Source organism: Ornithorhynchus anatinus, chromosome 1 (assembly GCF_004115215.2).
Source record: "Ornithorhynchus anatinus isolate Pmale09 chromosome 1, mOrnAna1.pri.v4, whole genome shotgun sequence".
NCBI lineage: Eukaryota > Metazoa > Chordata > Mammalia > Monotremata > Ornithorhynchidae > Ornithorhynchus > Ornithorhynchus anatinus.
In genome coordinates, this window is record NC_041728.1 from 21422461 (window position 1) to 21442308 (window position 19848).

General features: G+C 40.5%; 1 protein-coding gene across 2 annotated transcripts in view; it reads right to left on the reverse strand.

The window, feature by feature from the left end:
• Positions 1–10422: 10422 nt before the first annotated feature.
• CCDC125 (coiled-coil domain containing 125) overlaps positions 10423–19848 on the reverse strand; it is a 35942-nt gene continuing 26516 nt past the window's right edge. For both annotated transcript variants that reach the window (XM_007657563.4, XM_029069634.2), the window contains exons 10-12: positions 17018–17192; positions 11958–12088; positions 10423–11739 (exon numbers count right to left, since the gene is read on the reverse strand). In XM_007657563.4, coding sequence (XP_007655753.2) covers positions 11338–11739; positions 11958–12088; positions 17018–17192 — 708 coding nt within the window. In that variant the 3' untranslated portion in view covers positions 10423–11337. The remainder of the gene's footprint in view (positions 11740–11957; positions 12089–17017; positions 17193–19848) is intronic.

The following is a 19848-nucleotide window of genomic DNA, read 5'->3' on the forward strand; positions in this document are numbered from 1 at the left end:
GATGAGGTAACTGAGGCCCAGAGAAGTGAAGTGACTTGCCCACAGTCACACAGCTGACAAGTGGCAGAGCTGGGATTCGAACTCATGACCTCGGACTCCAAAGCCCATGCTCCTTCCACTGAGCCATGCTGCTTCTCAAAATAGATCCAAGGGCGTAGTCCGGTGCCCTGCACATAGTAAGCACTCAATAAATACTATTGATTGAATAAATAGAATCATAGATCCATAGAGAAGCAGCGGGGCTCAGTGGAAAGAGCCTGCGTTTGGGAGTCAGAGGTCATGGGTTCTAATCCCAAATCTGCCACTTCTCAGCTGGGTGACTTTGGGACAGTCACTTCACTTCTCGGTGCTTCAGTTCCCTCATTTTAATCAGGGAATTAAGACTGTGAGCCCCATGTGGGACAAGCTGATTACCTTGTAGCTACCCCAGCACTTAGAACAGTGCTTAGGCACATAATAATAATGTTGGTATTTGTTAAGCGCTTACTATGTGCCGAGCACTGTTCGAAGTGCTGGGGTAGACACAGGGTAATCAGGTTGTTCCATGTGGGGCTCACAGTCTTAATCCCCATTTTACAGATGAGGGAACTGAGGCACAAAGTGAAGTGACTTGCCCACAGTCACACAGCTGACAAGTGGCAGAGCTGGGATTCAAACTCATGACCTCTGACTCCCAAGCCTGGGCTCTTTCCACTGAGCCACACCAATTCTTTCTACATAGTAAGCGCTTAACAAATACCATTATTATTATTATATACATCATTAATAAAATAGAGTAATAAACAATAAATACAAATATACACAAGTGCTGTGGGGAGGGGAAGGGGGTAGAGCAGAGGGAGGGAGTAGGTGGAATGGGGAGGGGAGGAGGAGCAGAGAGAAAGGGGGGGCTCAGTCTGGGAAGGCCTCCTGGAGGAGGTGAGTTCTCAGTAGGGTTTTGAAGAAGGGAAGAGAGTCAGTTTGGCAGATGTGAGGAGGGAGGGCGTTCCAGGCCAGCCGTAGGATGGAGGTCAGGGCTCAACGGTGGGACAGGCCATTATTATTATTAATAAGGCCCAGTGAGAAGGTCACCGGCAGCAGAGTGGAGTGTGAGGGCTGGGCTGGGGAAGGAGACAAGGGAGGTGAGGTAGGAAGGGGCAAGGGGATGGAGAGCTTTGAAGCCACAAGTGAGGAGTCTTTGCTTCATACAAAAGTTGATAGGCAACCACTGGAGGTTTCTAAGGAGGGGGCTGACATGCCCAGAGCATTTCTGTAGAAAGATAATCCGGGTGATTATAAACTGAAGGCGCAACCTGAGGGGGAGGATCAACTACGGGGTTTGGCTTCTAATGTTTTCTCCCCCAGCAAACCGAGCCCACCCAATATCCAGCCCCCCTCCCTTTCACCTTTTCCATATTTTTTTGTGGCATTAGTCGAGTGATTATGCCAGGCACTGTACTAAATGCTGGCATAGACACAAGCTAACCAGGTTGGACATACTCCATAGAGAAGCAGCGTGGCTCAGTGGAAAGAGCCCGGGCTTTGGGGTCAGAGGTCATGGGTTCAAATCCCGGCTCTGTCACTTGTCAGCTGTGTGACTGTGGACAAGTCACTTAACTTCTCTGTGCCTCAGTTACCTCATCTGTAAAATGGGGATTAACTGTGAGCCTCATGTGGGACAACCTGATTACTCTGTATCTACTCCAGGGCTTAGAACAGTGCTCTGCACATATTATGCGCTTAACAAATACCAACATATCCCACATGGGGCTCACAGTCTCAATCCCCATTTTTACAGATGAGGTAACTGAGCCATAAAGAAGTGAAGTGACTTGCCTAAGGTCACACTGCAGACAAGGGGCAGAGTGGGGATTAGAACCCAGGTCCCTCTGACTCCCAGTCCTAGCCGTTAGGCCACACTGCTTCTCACTCCCTCGCAGATAAAAATGCCCAGTGGGATTTTCTCCCCACCCAAAGATTTTTCTTCTTTCTGTCCACTCAATGACTTCCCTTCAAACTAGCCTTACCCTCTATCTGAGGCAGGAAGGGGAGTCTTGGCCCCAACCCACCAAGCCCACAGCACAGCTGGGCCCATCCCAACTTCCTCTCCTCGGAGCCTGCCTTCCCCAAAACTGTTGTATTTAATTTGGGCCAGATGGGCAGAAGTTACTATGGTAACTTCAATCACAAAAGTACCGATTGGACAGTGCTACTTGTAGCCCAAATGTTTACAGTGAGGAGCGACAACATAAGCCTCGGCCATCTTGCATAAAGGGTCAAACTCTAACCTACCTCTAAGACCACTTCCAAAATAAGAGTAGCTCTTCTGCATTTGTTACTGCCACAGAAACCAAGTCGAGGCTACCATTCTCTGAGACTTATGTAGTAGTAGCTCAATTTGGCTTGGTTTGGAGAGAAAAGGTCAAAGGATTGAACTATTAGGGAAGTTTGAAAGGATGGGAAGGTGACAATTACACGGAAAACCAGAAATTCCTCAGTGTTGGGAGAGCAACAGCTGGATGTAGGGGAACATCTGCTGGGGCTATGCCTTCTTGGGTGAAGGCTCTCAATTGAAAAATTACTTGGGGCATCTCATGGTGGACAAACTTAATGGAGACCATGATAAAGAGCTGGCACAGACCACAGCAGCTGGTGGTTCATGCTTTTATGGCACAACTTCAGCACTATGCTGTGATCTTTTTGGCCATAAATGGGTTGGGCATACAAAATTCTCATGTGTACCTTACAACAAGCTTCACCCCCTGCTTAACTACTCATTTGTTGCTTTCAGTGCCCCCAGCTGGTATGTGCCCTACAGGGATAGGAAAGTGCAGGTGGTGCTGTGCAAATCAACCACCATAAATTTAATCTTTTTTTTTTTTGGCAAAAGTTCTTGGCCTAACCAAGTGTTCTGTCTCTACCACTTTCATCCCAGCCCTGACTAGCAAAGATATATTGGTAGCCTGAAAGTGTGGAGTTCTTATGAGGTAGATCATATTAAAGTCTTTTGGTCTGATGCTGAACTTTCAAAACCTAGACTAATTCCTTTCAGGGTTTGGCTTATAAGTAAATGCTAATTTCTGGAAGTGAATTGTTGCCCTCAAAGATGCTAGTTACCAAAATTATATTTGCTGATACATTAATTTTTCATAACTAGGTCTCAAGCAAGAAGCTCTCTGTGGGCTTAATTAATCTATTGTTCAACTATTTCCAAGAGAGGTAAGGACTTACTTTTTCAATACCCAAAAAGCAAGAAAAACTCAGATGTGCACTATATTTTAGGACAATTAGCAGAGTTGCATTCTGTCTACCAAACAAGCTCTGAAAATTCTTTGGATATCAGGCCAGTGAGTGAAAGTTTGGTGGACGGGGTGTTTGGGTTTGGTGGAATGCCCCGTGATATAACTACAGATTAGGGTTAAAAATTGCTTTAAGCAGAGTTTTATAGCTGGTCACCACCAAGAAAGTTTACTGAAGTAGGCTGAACCTAGCAGTTGTTCCCATTTCCCGGAAATGGTCCATATTTCACTTCCAGCTTGTCTCCAATTTTATGATAAGGTCGAGAGAAGGGAGACAGACTTTCCCACACTCATCTGTTGAGACCAGATGGGGATTTTGAGTTTTAAGGATAATTGATCTCACCCCAGTCTTCTTACAGCTGTCATCATATGTCCCCACTTCATTCCCCACACCCCCATACCACTGGTTACCAAAAGTTCAAAAGCAATTGCAGTAGGTTGCTTGTTTCATATACTTGAAATTAGAGCCACTGGAATTCAACCGCAATTTTAAATTTTATCCAAAAATAATCTTTATTTTGTACTTTTTGATTTTTCTTATCAGATGTAATTTATGTAATCTGCTTTTAGCTAGACACACTCGCTCCAGGCTCACTCCCACTATCATATGAATATGACTCAATCCAGTTCTGAAAAGATTATCTGTAGGACTGGATCTATGCTAGAGAAAGTAAAACAGATGTTCATTCAAGTCATTTGAATGAGTTCTTTCCCCTTCCAACAATCCAAATTGATTTAGCCACATGCTAATGGAAAACTTGCTTTGTTGGAGAAAACAACAGGACCATACAAATGATTTGGGGGTGGGGAGCAGAAGTCAGTAAAGGTAAAGATCCATCCATGGGTAACCCCAAGTCTATTCAAACTGGCCTTCCTACTGAGACAGTCCACAAAGCAAACCACTGCAAACAACAACAATGGCCAGTTCTGTGGAATACGCATCTGGCAAGTAGAAAACGCAGATATTTATCAAATAGAGGTCACCTTCTCTAAGGGACCACCCCCCCCAAATAATTTTTCACATTCAACACCAACAAAAGCTACTAAAATTTAAGGAAGTTAATAAGGGGGATTTTTTTTTTACAGGTATAAGTCATGTTCACATCCTACAGTAAATTTTTGCCTGATGTATTTTTTTTTTGGTCAAAGTCTGTAAACCCACTCTATTTATATTAAAGAACTTTAACAAAATGGCAAATTGAAAAGCAGACCATCTGCTGACAGCCTAACTTTTTGTACCGAGGCCTGGAATTTAGTATCCCTTCTTTGGGAGAACTGCTTTTCAGTGTTTTAACGACAGACTGATATTTATACGAACAACAAATGGTATCATTACAGAAAACAAGGCAAGAATATTTTTTTTTGTATTCAAAGTGTCTTGATTGTTCTTGCCCTTCTGAATGATTAAAATTTTTGAGTCAAGATTTTAAGTGTGCTCCAGGACAACCAAATTGGCTTCAGAAATATTGGGTTTTAGTAGTGCCCCCTGTGATTCAGCTGCTGCTGCTGCTGCCTTAGTTCCAGAAACTTGAACTTCATGGGCCCAAGGACACAAATATTCTCTCATATAATTCTTTGCCACATATCTAACAGTTCTTAATAAGATCCTCCTTTCCTGGGATTGCATGCTAAGGAGACACAACAAGCAATTCAACAAACCCGTGGTTCACAGTGATCTTCACCACATATCTAGTGCTAAATCTCTTTCTCCTGAAATCCTTGAGTTCGCTTCAGATCTTTACCCATTTTGGGGCTCCGCCACCCACGAATACATCCAGATTATTGCACCCATTCTAGTCCTAGTCCCATCTACCTCATGAAGAAAGGGAACACCCCCTCCCAGTGCTCAGAACAGTGCTTTGCACATAGTAAGAGCTTAACGAATACCATCATTATTCTTCAAGCAAGAAAAACTCAGTATTCTTCAAGAGAAAACTGGCTAACCTAGTGGCTTTAAACTAGGTCTCCTGGGGATGTATCTACTAGGCTCAAAGGTAACTAAACTTTATATTCTAACAATGGTATTTACAGAGCACTTACTTTGTGCTGAGCACTGTACGAAGCACTTGGGAGACTACAATACAGTTAGTAAACACAATCCCTGCCCTCAAGGATTTTACAGTCTGTCTTGAAAGGAGGTCTGAACACAAGAAAAGACTTCAAAAATTCTAGCGTGGGCGACAAGATAGTAGTTAAGGATTAGCCCAGTATTAATAATAACAGTAACCAATCATGGCATTCATTAAGGATTTTGCATGTGCCAAGGAACTAGGGAAAAAATGCAGATAATAATTAGATTGGGCACAGTGCCTGTTTCACATGGAGTTCACAATGTAAGCAATGGGGAGGTCTGGTATCTTATCTCCATTCTACAGATGAGAAAAAAGAGGCTCAGAGAAGTTAAGTGACTTGCCCAAGATCTCACAACAGATCAGTGCCAGGAAATGGGATTAAGACCTCAGTTAACTCGTACACCAGTGCTAGATACAGGAAGCAGAAAGAGGATGTTAACTAGGATATAGCTGAGGTGAAGATAAAGTGGTGTCTGTAACAGTTCTCCAAACCAAGAAGAGAAGGTGGGTGAGAACTTCAGGCAAAAATTGGCTATGGTCAAGAGGGAAACTTTAAATTGATCTTTTTTTGTAAAAGAGGTTCCATTGACCACAGTTCACGTAGACTTCGGGATTAAATTAGGAGCAATTTCTTGCTACAGATGATTGTATAGGAAATGACTAGGGTAGTCACCCTTCTTGACTGAATGTGTACCAACATGGAAAATTAGTTGAGGGCCTAGAGGTGGATGGATACCTTAATGAAAGGAATATCAAGACTATCTAACTCAGGCCCCTTAAAGAAAGGGAGGAAAGTTTACAAAATTTTTTTAAAAACCTTTGGTTTAGGGTGGTAGTATAGGAAGGACTTGGTAGAAAGAAAGTCTAGGAATCAAAAAAGTCCAAGAAAACTGGCAATATGTCAAAGTGCCAATTCTACAGGCTCAGAAGCCAGTTAATTTAGGGCAAAGGAAATACAAGAAAAGTAAAAAGAGGTTAAATTGGCTAAGCCAAGAACTGAAGAGATTTGAAGGGCAAAGTGTGAAAGTTACGAAAAATAGAAATTAGGTTATATCAATAAAAGGTAGAAAGATATAATAACATGATTCTGCAGGGACAAGATTAGAAAAATATTAGAAAAAGAAACCTAAGAGGTAACCAAAAAAAAAATTCAGCTAAAGTTAGGCAAAAGACTCAGAGACCACTGATAAGTTAGTTAAGTTTGGTTTTGGCCACAAAGTGCACAGCTTGTTTGGGGGTCATCCTAAAGGATGGTGATTAGTGGTCTGGACTGTTCTAAGGAAAATGTATCAAGTGGTGTCCTTAACATATTAATTCTATTGCTTCATCATCATCAACATCATTGGAAGCATTTATTGAATGACAATGCCTACTGTGTGCAAAATTGTAAAAGATGTCCAAAAATTATGAAATTCAGTAAGAACAAATGCAATGAACTGTACTTGGGGACAAAGAAAAACACACACACACACAAGGTGGGAAAAGACTAAGTAAGCACAGTATGATAGAAAAAACTATGGTCATATTTGACGCAAGGTTGAATGAGTCAGCAATGTTATTAAATCCAGACCAATCCAGAAATCCTAACAGAGGCGTAGACTGGATCGGTTCCCATCTTAATCCCAGGGTTTAATCCCTTCCATCTTCTCCCCATCGGATAGAAAGAGGGGTCATTCAGCTGTGTCCAAATCCCAGTTAGACAATGCTTTTCTGGTCACTGGGTTCAGATGCAGAGGGGCAAAATATCTGTTACCGAGCAAGATCAGTTAAGAATTATGGACTCATGGGGACGCGTTACGTAGGCTCCAAGTTTCCTTAGGAAATTGGCCCTTAGAAACGGGAAACAGCTCAGCAATTGAAAGCATAGCCTTGAAAGAGGAACACATTCAAATATTTGGAAACAGATGTTGTCATGGAATTTGAGTATAATAATAAAATCATCATCAAGATTTTTAGCTTCCTTCCAAAAGTCACAGAAAATGTCACTCATTAAGGTAAACAATGAGCTACTTCTGGGAATTCATTGGTCATTTTGAGGAGCAGCATCCAGGCTCTGATAGTTGCCTGCTGTGTGACCTTTGGTAAGTCACTAGGCTTGTCTCAGTTTCCTCATTTGTAAAATGAGGATTCAATGCCTGTTCTCCTTCCTTTAGACTGTGAGCCTCATGTGGGACAGGGCTGTGTCTGATCTAATTAACTTGTTTCTACTCCATTGCTTAGAAAGTGCTTGCCACACAGTAAGCACTTAACAGATACCATAATAATGCCTCAAAATGGACAGTGTTCTTCAAATACAGCCTCCCATATAGTTAGATATAAACATTTTTCAGAAGACATGAGCTGAAGTCCTTACATATGTGAAGAAAGCAGACTTTCCATCATTTATTACCTACTCATAGTTATAAATACCCTGGAGGTTTTCTTCATTTACTTATTATATACATTTCATCTGGTTTTGCCAAAAGCATAAATATTTTACACTAAGAACTGCACATTTCTATTTAAGGCTGAAAAAAATATGGTAGGCACTGAGATCAGTTAATTTAATGGGCCAAGCTTTAGCCAAGGTAATGCAATCTTATTTACTCAGATAAATATGTTTGTAATTAAGCAATAGCCTACTTTTGTTCTCTCCAGTGCATCTCCAGGGAAACCCTTTACTTTAACAAATTGTTAAGTTTAAAGTGTTAAATTGCCACAACTGACTATAGGAACACATTTTTGAGGTTACAACCACCCCTCCAAATTTTAATTTGGTCCCTGCTTCATTAAATGCTAATAAGCAGCATTTCTTACTTTCGGGAAGATTGCTCCATATTAGGTGCTTTGTTACGAAGAAAAGGCTGTCCCTGTAGGGGATAAATTGAAGGCTGTTGCTGAAAAATATAATTTGATAGAAATTGCTGCTATCCATACTGTCAGCATGTAAAGAAAGATTCAGAGAGCTTAAAGAGTCCTTTTCTTCTTCCAATGGATCCATTCCACAGTGCTTCCAGATATGGCCACTATAAGTCTATTCTAGAAAGAATACGGTCAATTCTTTTATTCTATTTAGCGTACTGTGTCTGTGACAGAGGCATAGAACAGAAAGTACATGTCCATACAAATAAAATCTAGTTAGTACTTCTTAACCAAAAATGTTCTGCTGCAATCAACTTCCAAGTCTGTGTCTGGCTGGTAGCCTGGGGGTGGTGGGAGGAAGGGATGGAGGAAGTGGATAAGATTCTTGAACAATTTTGGGCCTCAAGCATAGAGTTGTAAAATAGGAATTCTACCTGGTTTCTTCCTCTGTAAAATGAAAATTATAAATCTGTTCTCTCCCCCGCCCCACCCTTGGAATATGAACCCCAAGTGGGACAGAGACTCATTCTGACCTGATTACCCTGTCTCTACCAAGTGCTTAGCTCATAGTAAGTACTTAACAAATAATACATTTATTATTATGGGCAGGAACTGTACCTTCTACTTTTACTGTGACCTTCAAAATGGCTACTATAGGGCTCTGCACACAGTTGATACTCAAAAAAATACTGATGACAGAATTTCTCAACTCTTGAATCCTTCTTATTTTCCTCTAGTTTCTCCAATATTTCACTATGTTTGAGGCTCAAAATGGGGCAAAATATTGTATCTGACTAGTTATATTTGATTAGAGGATTATATTACAGCTCCTACTTGCTACACTAATGCTCGTATATCCCAGCATTAAGCTGGCTTGTTTAAAATAAACTCCCTGAAAATACCCAGCAGGACACAGCTATCGCAAATTTAGGTTGTGATCCTCTCCCTCATCCCTCAATCTTTTTAACCTCCTCCATACTGTTAGCTTGTTGTGGGCAGAGAATATGTAATAACAATAATAATAATAATAATGGTATTTGTTAAGCGCTTACTATGTGCCAGGTGCTGTACTAAGCCCTGAGATGGATACAAGCAAATAGACCTGGACACAGTCCCTGTCCCATGTTGGGCTCACAGTCTCAATCCCCATTTTACATGAGGTAACTGAGGCACAGAGAAGTGAAGTGACTTGCCAAAGGTCCCACAGCAGACAAGTGGTGAAGCCAGGATTAGAACTCATGACCTTCTGACTCCGGGGCCCGTGCTCTAGCCACTACACCAAGCTGCTTCTCATGTCTACAAACTCTGTTGTATTGTACTCTCCCAAGCATTTAGTACAGAATTCTGCACACATTCAAACACCATTAACTGATTTTGGCAAAGTTATTTCTTCCCTGTCTGGTACTTGATGATTTTCTTTACCAAGATATTTATACTACATGATACCATTAAAATTATTCCAGTAAGTATCTTTCTTTCTACTACAATTATTCCTGTATCTTACATATTCATCCACTTTTCCACCTTGTCAAGATCAGCTTGAAATTCTAATCTAGTTTTCCAAGGTGTCAGTCATCACACCAAATACTTTGCAACTAGGAGACACGCTCCCTGCCTACAAGTTTACAATCTAGAGGACAAGCTTACAGGAACACAAGCAAAATTATAAAGCAAAGAAAATGATCAATGATTCAAGTACCTGTGGGTGGTAATTTTGTGATGCAAAGGCAGCTGAAACGATCTATCAGCTAATAATTCAACAGGTCATGCCTAATAAGAAATTGGCCACGCTTCAACTTTGTGAAGATAGAATAAACATCAAGGGAAATATCTGCAGAAACTACAGTCAACCACTGATTATGCAACGTCTAATTATCCTATTTTGTATTATTTAGCCTTTGCTTTCTTCCTCTCTATTATTTCCTTGCCTGTGAGCCCTTTCATCAGAGGTTGGGCAAGAGGAGGTGAAAGTCAAGTGATGTTTGAACTGGGCCTGTGTACTCCTAAGAGCACAGAGAATATTAGTGTGAGGGAGTGAAACAATTTTCAGACACAGAAAGCAAAGATACTAATTGAAATCTTCAGTGATTAATTGGAATGCATGGCCCCACGTTTTGAAAAAGAGAGTGAAATACAGTGGTGAGCAGAGATAACTGTAAAAAGAGAAAGGCATTCAACTATGCTATCAGAAAGAACAAGGATGAAGAAATGACCAAGGAATAGGCAAAAACTTTTAAAAATGCAACATCTTCACTGTTTTTTTATTTATCTAAATTAATTAAAACTGTATGAACTGAAAATACATCAGTAAATTTTTTAATGTTAATGTTTTACATTAACCATTTCAAGAAGTGGTAACTTTTGGATTATAATTTAATAGCATCTTCCCCGAGAGCCTAAAGCATTTTACAGCCATTGTTTTATCCTTGTAATACCTTTGAGTTATGTAGGGAGAAGATATCATTTGCCCTATTTTATGGACTGGAAACTGAGGTACGGGAAGGTTAAAAATTTGCTGTACCAAGTTAAAGAAAGGTATGAATATAAGACGTTCCTATTTCTTATCCTAGTGTACCAACCCCTTTTAAGACAATACTCCTTTAACAGTAGAGGTCACATGCTTAGCATTCAAATTAATTTCTGGAAGCTGGGGAGTCAGAAGGACCTGAGTTCTAATCCTGACCCCACCACTTATCTGCTGCGTGACATGGGCCAAGTCACTTAACTCCTCGGTGCCTCACTTACCCCTAGCCTAGCCTGAAGATTCCTGATTTCTATTTTCTATGCCCGGTATACAAACAAAAACAAAACTAATTCTATAAAGCATACATAACAAATGTTCTTTCTTTTACTGGGTATTATCCTTTAAGATAAAATATTTTCAATGATTCCCTTTTATCCTTCACAATTCACCCTTTAATCTGAATATTTTAGTCATTACTCATATCCAATTTTCTCCCTAAATCATTTTAGATACATAGCTTTTGGTACAAATGAAAGGTTTATATTAATATATACTAAAAAGCATTTTAAAACAAATGTTTCAATCATATTTTACAAAATATAGTAAATTGTTCAAGGAAGTCAGATGATCAAACTTTTGCTTTTGCATTAAGAATGCCTTGAAAACATCTGCAGTCTACAACTTATATTGAAGCCCTCACGGATTCTGATTTTTTGATTTTAGGTGCATGACAACTAATTCGGGTCTGACCTGTTTCTTGCCCAGCATTTTCTTCACACTGCATGATCCTTGATGGTAAAGAATGTGATTTTTTAAGTGTTCTTGAGGTACTCTGAGGTATTTCAGACTTCTGGATTGAGCAAATACAACTCCCAGAGCTACAAGTCTGGAAATATGAACACACAGGATTAAGCGAATCATGAGACTTCAAAGTTTTATGCCAGTGATTCATAGATGTGAAATCCTCTTCTGATGGCCTGTGGTCTTTGTTTTGCTTCACAATTTCTTCCTTTTCTTCCACTGCCCGAGCAAGCATATAACTAACCTTTCTTTGATGAGCCAGAGCTTCCTCTTTATCATTCAGCTGGAGGAAAAGGAAAAAAAGGAACCAGTTATTAAATTACAGGTTAGGAAAAAAAAGAGAGAGAGTGTGTGTTTGTGTTTGAGCCAAAGACAGGATCATTATTATAGGTTTGAATGTTTCAAGCACTGGGAGAGATAGATATCACTTCCAATGAAGGAAATTTTACCTGGGTTGACCAAGCCCAGATTCTCCAAATGGAAGGGATGAAAAATACTGACCATATCTATTAGCACTTTAAGGATCTCCTGAGGATTATCCAATTCTTCCATTTTCCTACAATCAGATCCTGAAATAAGCATGCCCCTCAGCTTCTGTCCTAGGCTCTTCTTATTCCGTTGCAACCCAATTCCTGAAAGATAGCATCAAAGAAATCAATAGCACCTACTGTGTGCAGAGCACTGTACTAGAGGTGTAAATTCAATGGAAACATGTCAACCAGCAAATTAATTTTATTTTGGTAAAATAGATGAATTGAGTCTATTTTTTACTAAAATAATCAGGAAGCTCTCCTCCCCAATTATAAAACCAGTGCAAAGAAGGCACAGAGCTTCTCAAATTACTCACTGACCTCCCTGCCTCAAGGTCTCTCCCCTTTCTAGTCCATACTTCACCCTGCCACCTGGATCATTTTTCTTAAAATTATTTTGGGCATAGTTCTGCATTCAAAAACCTCCAATGATTGCCTATCCATCTTCACAACCAACAGAAACTCCTCATCATCGGTTTTAAGGCAATCAGCTCTCTCCCTCTTACCTAGCCTCATTCTTCTACTACATTCCAACCCACACGCTTCACTTCTCTATCACCAACCTATTTACCACTCCTCTATCACAGCTTTCTTGCTGCTGGACCCTTGCTTACACCTCCCTCCTGCCTGGACCGTCCTACCACTTCATATTTGACACACCACAACTCTCCCCCATCTTCAAAGCTGTACTAAAATCATATCTCCTCTAAGAAACCTTTCTTGACTAACCTCCTATTTTCCCCATCCTGCTTTCCCTCCCTTTCATTCATTCTTCCATCCATTATTCAACTGTATTTATTAAGCGCTTATTGTGTGCAGAGAACTATATTAAACACTTGGGAGAGTACAATACAACAATAAACAGAAACATTCCCTGCCCACAACGAGCTTATGCACTTGAGTCCATATCACCTAAGCATTTTAATATTCACCCTTCCCCACCCCATAGCACTTATGAACATATCCTTCACCTATCTGTAATTTATTTTAGTATCTGTCTCCTACACTAGACTGTATGAGGGCAGGTTCTGACTAACAACTCCACTGTACTCTCCCAAGTACTTAGTTCAGTGACCTGCACCCAGTACATGTTCGATAAATACCAGTTACACAACTACTCCTGTGTGTACAGTTTTTGCAGAGGTGGAGGTGTATTCTGTGCTTGATGCAAATCTAACTATAGGGATTTTTATTTTATTGATACTTCTTATATGCTACTCTCTAAGAGTAATGGGTACAAACAGTTGTTTTTTTTTAAATGCCAGCTCTCCAGGTCACCTAGGCCTGGGTATGGAGAAAAAATGAAAAGGCTGGACTCACATCTCTGTTGTTCCGCAAAAAGACACAAGGGAAAAAGCAACTGTGCCTAAATTTATCTCAATCAGCTTTAGACAATGGTTTACAACTTTCTGTACCTATTTCCCTCATCTGTCAAATATTTGCTTTCACAGAACTGCTATAAAACATCGACAGAAATTAGCACAGATTTGAGAATAATCAGGTTGAGGGCATATAATAATTTAAGAGTGAGCTCTTGTTGGTTTCTTCCCCACACTTAGAACAGCTATGTGTACAACAAGTGGTTAATACTTGTAATGTCTCACAAAACCCATAAAATTATTCAACTACAGACATATTGTTGGCAAATGTACTAAAGGTTTGACTAATGTATAAAGTGAAAGAGTTTAGAGTTTCAGTTGTGGACTAAAAATGGGATAGTTACCACAATCTCAACTCAGCCCTTAAGAGAGTGCAGGTCTCCCTAAAAAAAGAGGGATGGCACCCTGCTTCATCCCACCTGCCATTTTAGCACCAGAGTTTAATTAGTGTGGGGATTTACCAGGGGTCTACCCCAGGATTTTGGGGCAGAGCCCTGAGTTTTCTAAGGCACGTAGATGAGCCTGGATGTACCCAAGAAGCTTTGAAGGAGATAATTCCTGGGACCGAGTGAGTTCTCCAGGAACACTCCCCTACCTCACAAACAGGAACATAGTTGCATCAGCCTAAAGTCCACCCTTATTTGAAAGTAACGTTTGTGACTCCGCCTTCCTCATCAAATCATAAGCTCCTCGAGGTGGAGTGTGTATTTTGTTTCTACTGGGTTTGCCAAGTGCACTCAGACAGTGCTCAATCAATACCACTGATTGATTGACTGCTTTTCCCAGCAGTAGGACAACTTCTGATCCTTAAACTACATTTATTTTTTTCCTTCCTCCGGCATCTTGAGCTTTCCAGCATGGAAAGAACTTATTTGGGGGTGAAGGCTAGAGGTGTCAGTTTGCAGCACCCCAACAACATCTCCCAGGACAAAATGAGTATCAGAATCAACCTGGTAAATGCAGAAGAGGAAGGGTCAATGAAAACTTTTTGGACAGGAAAAAAAATGTTTGCAGATAGACTGGTTTCTTTACTTCTTGGCATGAATTACTATTTGACTTAGATGAATGCTTCCAGTATCTTGGAAGGAAGTGAGTCAAAGTACTGTTATTACAGGTACTATAAAAATAATAATAATAATATATGCTCTAATAATAATAACAATAATAAGTGGTATTTAAGTACTTACTACGTGTCATGAACTGTTAAGTGCCAGGGTAGGTACAAGATAATCAGGTCAGGCACAATTCCTGTCCCACATGGGGCTACCAGTCTAAGTAGAAGGGAGAAAGGTATTTAATCCCAATTTTACAAAGGAGGAAACAGACACAGAGAAGTTAAGTGACTTGCTCCAGGTCACACAGCACCCAAGTGCCCAGGCCGGGATTAGAACCCAGGTCCCTTGACTTCCAAGGCCAGGTCTCTTTCCATTTGACCACGCTGCAAAATCTTGTTTTAAGGAAAACCCGTGTTATAATTCTGTCTCATTTGCTGCCGTGCATATGCACACAGTTTCTTTCTGTGATGTGACATGCCAGCTAAGTCCAATGGGCTCTTGTTGCCAGAATAACATTCCCTACTCACCTAACAAGATTCTAGCCACAATGTGTAGTAATGGGTAGGGAGACCTGAGTGTACCTCTAATAACATGAAGCAAATCAACCATGTGGAAATGGATAGAAAATTAATCTGAAACTAAATGCTAGCCTAATACCTAAGATATGTCTGAGTTCTTCTAAAATTGGGCCAGTAAACTGTGCTATCAGTTTTGATCTTTATACTCTGTTAGTGATTTTCTAAAAATGTTATTTAAACTCAATACAAATGGAGGATTGTATTTGGAAAGCAAATTCCTATGCATTTTAAAATGACCCTTTTTCATTCCAAAAAATTCAACCACAGTTGTAATAAAGGTAAAAGGTCACAACAGGACACAAATAGTTATTTTTACTAACTATTCAGGCATTTTGCTTATTTCAGAGCTCAGAAACCAAAAATCATTTTAATGAATTTTCCAGCTAATTTACAGATCTGCTTTCCCAATAGATAGCCTTCTTTGATGCAAATATGATGCTCGGAAGTTGCTTGGAAGTTTCTGACAGTTCATATAAGTGAGTAGAGAATAACTAAAATAGTCTTAAAGACTTATCAGATCAAATCTATCTAGAAATTCTATCCCCTCAGAATTTTTATATGCTCACATTTAGTTCAGTGCATTAAATATTTAACTACATTCTAAATTCAATATTATCCTTCTTGAAACTAATAAGTTGCAACTGAGACAACTGAAATTACTGAATTTGCCTGTTACATTATGAATTCTCCTGATTAAAGTAGATAAATGGAAACTGATCTTTCGTACATTAAAGATTCAGAGGAAAATATCACTTAAAAATTAAAACTGCTTTATTTAGATGGTAAGAAACATTTTAATTATATTTTATTTCCTTGTCTTATTTTGATGGGGATTTTTATTATAAAATAGGAGATTGAAAATAATGTAAATGTTATCAGCTAATTAAACATAGCAAGATTCAATCTTTTAGCCTTTAGGCTCAATTGTTAATGAAACTTTCAAATTAGGATTCCTTTCCTACATTGTTTCAAAAGGTTCCTCCTAGAACCAAACATACTAGAGCCACAGAACTAGGCAGTGATAGTAGAAAAGCAGCATGGCTTAGTGAAAAGGGCACAGGCTTGGGAGTTAGAGGATGTGAGTTCTAATCTCGGCTCTACCACTTGTCTGCTGTGGACTTTGGGCAAGCTACTTCACTTCTCTGTTCCTCAGTTCCCTCACCGGTAAAATGGGGATTAATAACAATAATAACAAGAATGATGGTATTCGTTAAGCGCTTACTATGTGCCAAGCACTGTTCTAAGTCCTGGCGTAGATTCAACACCAAGTGGGGCTCACAGTCTTCATCCCCATTTTACAGATGACGCAACTGAGGCACAGAGAAGTGAAGTGACTTGCCCAAAGTCACAAAGTCAAAAAGTGGCGGAGCTGGGATTAGAACCCATGACTTCTGACTCCCAAGCCCGGGGTCTTTCCACCAAGCCATGCTGCTTCTCAAGAAGCAAGACTGTAAACCCCACATGGGACAAACTCATTATCTTGTATGTATCTCAGTGCTTAGAAGAGTGCTTGGCACGTAGTGTTTAACAAATACCCAAATTATTATGCTTAGATTATTATTATTATTAGTCACTCATTTCTATAACCAAAATGAGAAAATTCCAAAGAGAAGAAAGCATGAAAAATAAATTGGAATGATAATCAGCTCTATTCTAGTTATTACAACCTATTACAACCTATTTTTTTCTTTCTTAGCCTTTTAACAGTACCTAGATTTTTAGAACTGCTCTTTTTACATTAAAATATTATTTGATATAGAGATGCTAAATAATTTGGCATTGTTACTAAGATTACTTCATTCTTCACAATATATTATTTGCAGCTGTGAAATTCAATAACCCCTTTGTTTTTCATTTCATGGATGCTCAGTTAGTAATTGGCCTTCAGTTCCTTCAGTTTTGACAGGAACACCAAGCACTTCATTCAGTATTATTTCAACAGACCAACAATAACTGATTTCTGTTAACTGGCAAATAATTAAATTATGCATCATTACTACTCTTTTAATACTCAGTTACCATCCTCTTCCTGGTGGTTCCTGTTTATTTGCTTCGATCTTTTTTTACAAATGTTATCCAATTGTGTCAATCTCAGGATCTGGTCATTTTTTCTCATTAGTTGTTGTTCAAATGCAATTCTGAATGCATCTGCCATTATATAAGCTTCTTCTTTACTCTTCTTTACATACTCCATCTGGTTTTGAAAGGACGTTTAGAAAACACAAAATTAAGTGTAATGCCTTTATAGAATCTGAGCCTCGCAAGGGACAGGGGCCGTATCTATTTTCCTACCTGTGCATTTTCCCTGTACTCGGTACAGTGCTTTGTACACAGTAAGTGCTTAATAAATACTGCTGCCAATGAACAGCAAATGCCTGGAAATGTTTAACCATACTAAAAATGGGAGAGGAAAGTTGGGGTGGGAAATAATTCACTATGGTGCTTTCTGATGGAGAATCAATCAATATTCATTTATTCATGCAACATTCAATCGTATTTACTGAACGCTGTGTTCACAGCACTGTACTATGCACTTGGGAGAGTATAATACAACAACAGACACATTCCCTGCCCATAACAAGCTTACAGTCTAGAGGCTGTAATGCACGTTACCTGTGTCAGCCTCAGGTTTTATGAACATCCACGCTATATTTTATTTATATTACTTTGGCTATTGAGCCACATAGTTTTGATTAAAACCAGTTGTCCTTGTCCATGGACATCACTACCTGTGATTTCAAGCATTCTCAGTCCCAGCTTGGTAGTTGTCTGGGTTTGCATCATCTTCCATTAGCATTAATGTAGCTTAAATGTAGCTGTTTAAAATCTCCTGTTACTAGTACATTTATGGTTCCAGTAAACTTGAAACAAGTACAATTACATTCCCCTTGTAATCAATCCTAGCCAACGACTGATAGTTTCAGATAAGCCCAACGAGCTCACAGGGCTAAAGACAGGGGAGCAATGTTACCTTGAAACAGAGTGGTTTTTGGTTTATTTTTCTGCAAACATTTTGGAGTATCATCCAGCCAGGGAGTCCTTAACCCCCTATATTCTATAAGCATTCATTCATTCATTCAATAGTATTTATTGAGCGCTTACTATGTGCAGAGCACTGTACTAAGCGCTTGGGATGAACAAGTCGGCAACAGATAGAGACAGTCCCTGCCGTTTGACGGGCTTACAGTCTAATCGGGGGAGACGGACAGACAAGAACAATGGCACTAAACAGCGTCAAGGGGAAGAACATCTCGTAAAAACAATGGCAACTAAATAGAATCAAGGCGATGTATAATTCATTAACAAAATAAATAGGGTAACGAAAATATATACAGTTGAGCGGACGGGTACAGCTGTGGGGATGGGAAGGGAGAGGTGGAGGAGCAGAGGGAAAAGGGGAAAATGAGGCTTTAGCTGCGGAGAGGTAAAGGGGGGATGGCAGAGGGAGTAGAGGGGGAAGAGGAGCTCAGTCTGGGAACGCCTCTTGGAGGAGGTGATTTTTAAGTAAGGTTTTGAAGAGGGAAAGAGAATCAGTTTGGCGGAGGTGAGGAGGGAGGGCGTTCCAGGACCGCGGGAGGACGTGACCCAGGGGTCGACGGCGGGATAGGCGAGACCGAGGGACGGCGAGGAGGTGGGCGGCAGAGGAGCGGAGCGTGCGGGGTGGGCGGTAGAAAGAGAGAAGGGAGGAGAGGTAGGAAGGGGCAAGGTGATGGAGAGCCTTGAAGCCTAGAGTGAGGAGTTTTTGTTTGGAGCGGAGGTCGATAGGCAACCACTGGAGTTGTTTAAGAAGGGGAGTGACATGCCCAGATCGTTTCTGCAGGAAGATGAGCCGGGCAGCGGAGTGAAGAATAGACCGGAGCGGGGCGAGAGAGGAGGAAGGGAGGTCAGAGAGAACCAGAAGCAGTGTGGTGTAGGTGGATTGAGCATGGGCCTGGGAGTCAGAAATTCATGGTTTCTAATACTGGCTCTGCCACTTGTGTGCTGTGTGACCTTGGCAAGTCATTTTACTTCTCTGTGCCTCAGTTACCTCATCTGTAAAATGGGGATTGAGACAGTGAGCCTACTGTGGGACAGGAACTGTGTCCAACCCGATCTGCTTGTTTCCACCCCAGCGCTCAGTACAGAGCATACTTTGTTCCTCTAGTGCTAGCCTTCTCAGTGTGCCCCAATCTCGCCTGGCTAGCCGCCGACCCCTGGCATGCACCCTGGAACACCCTCCCTCTTCAAATCTGACAATTCCTCCCCATCTATCCCCCCAAGCCTTACTGAAGGCTCATCTCCTCCAAGAGGCCTATCCCAGATGAAGTCCCACTTTTCCTCATCTCCCACTCCCTTCTGTGTCACTCTGACTTCCTCCCTTTGCTCTCCCCTCCTGCATCAGCCCCCCAGCACTTACGTATGCATCTATAATTTTATTTATTTGTATTGATGTCTGTCTCCCCCAGCTTTAACCTGTGAGCTTGTTGTGGGAGGGGAAGGTCACCGTTTATTGTTGTATTTTACTTTTCCAAGTGCTTGCTGCTCTGCACACAGTAAGCGCTTAATAAACACGATTGAATGATTGAATGAATGAGTGATGATGATGATGGGTTTGGGATCAGTGTTCTAAGCCTATTCTGAAGATTCCAGGTTCCTATTTTCTAATCCTGGGATAGCGTTCAAGAATCCCACTCCCAGTTATTGCAGCTCCGTTCCTTAAGGAAGAGGCTTAAAAAGATTTCTAACTACCTCATGGAATGGAAAGCGGGGTGTGGAGAAAGCTCACTAGACTTTCTTTAAAATTTAATAATTTACAGACAGTCATATTTCCATTCGTCCCATTTAAAAAGAAAGAACAAATATATGTTGGG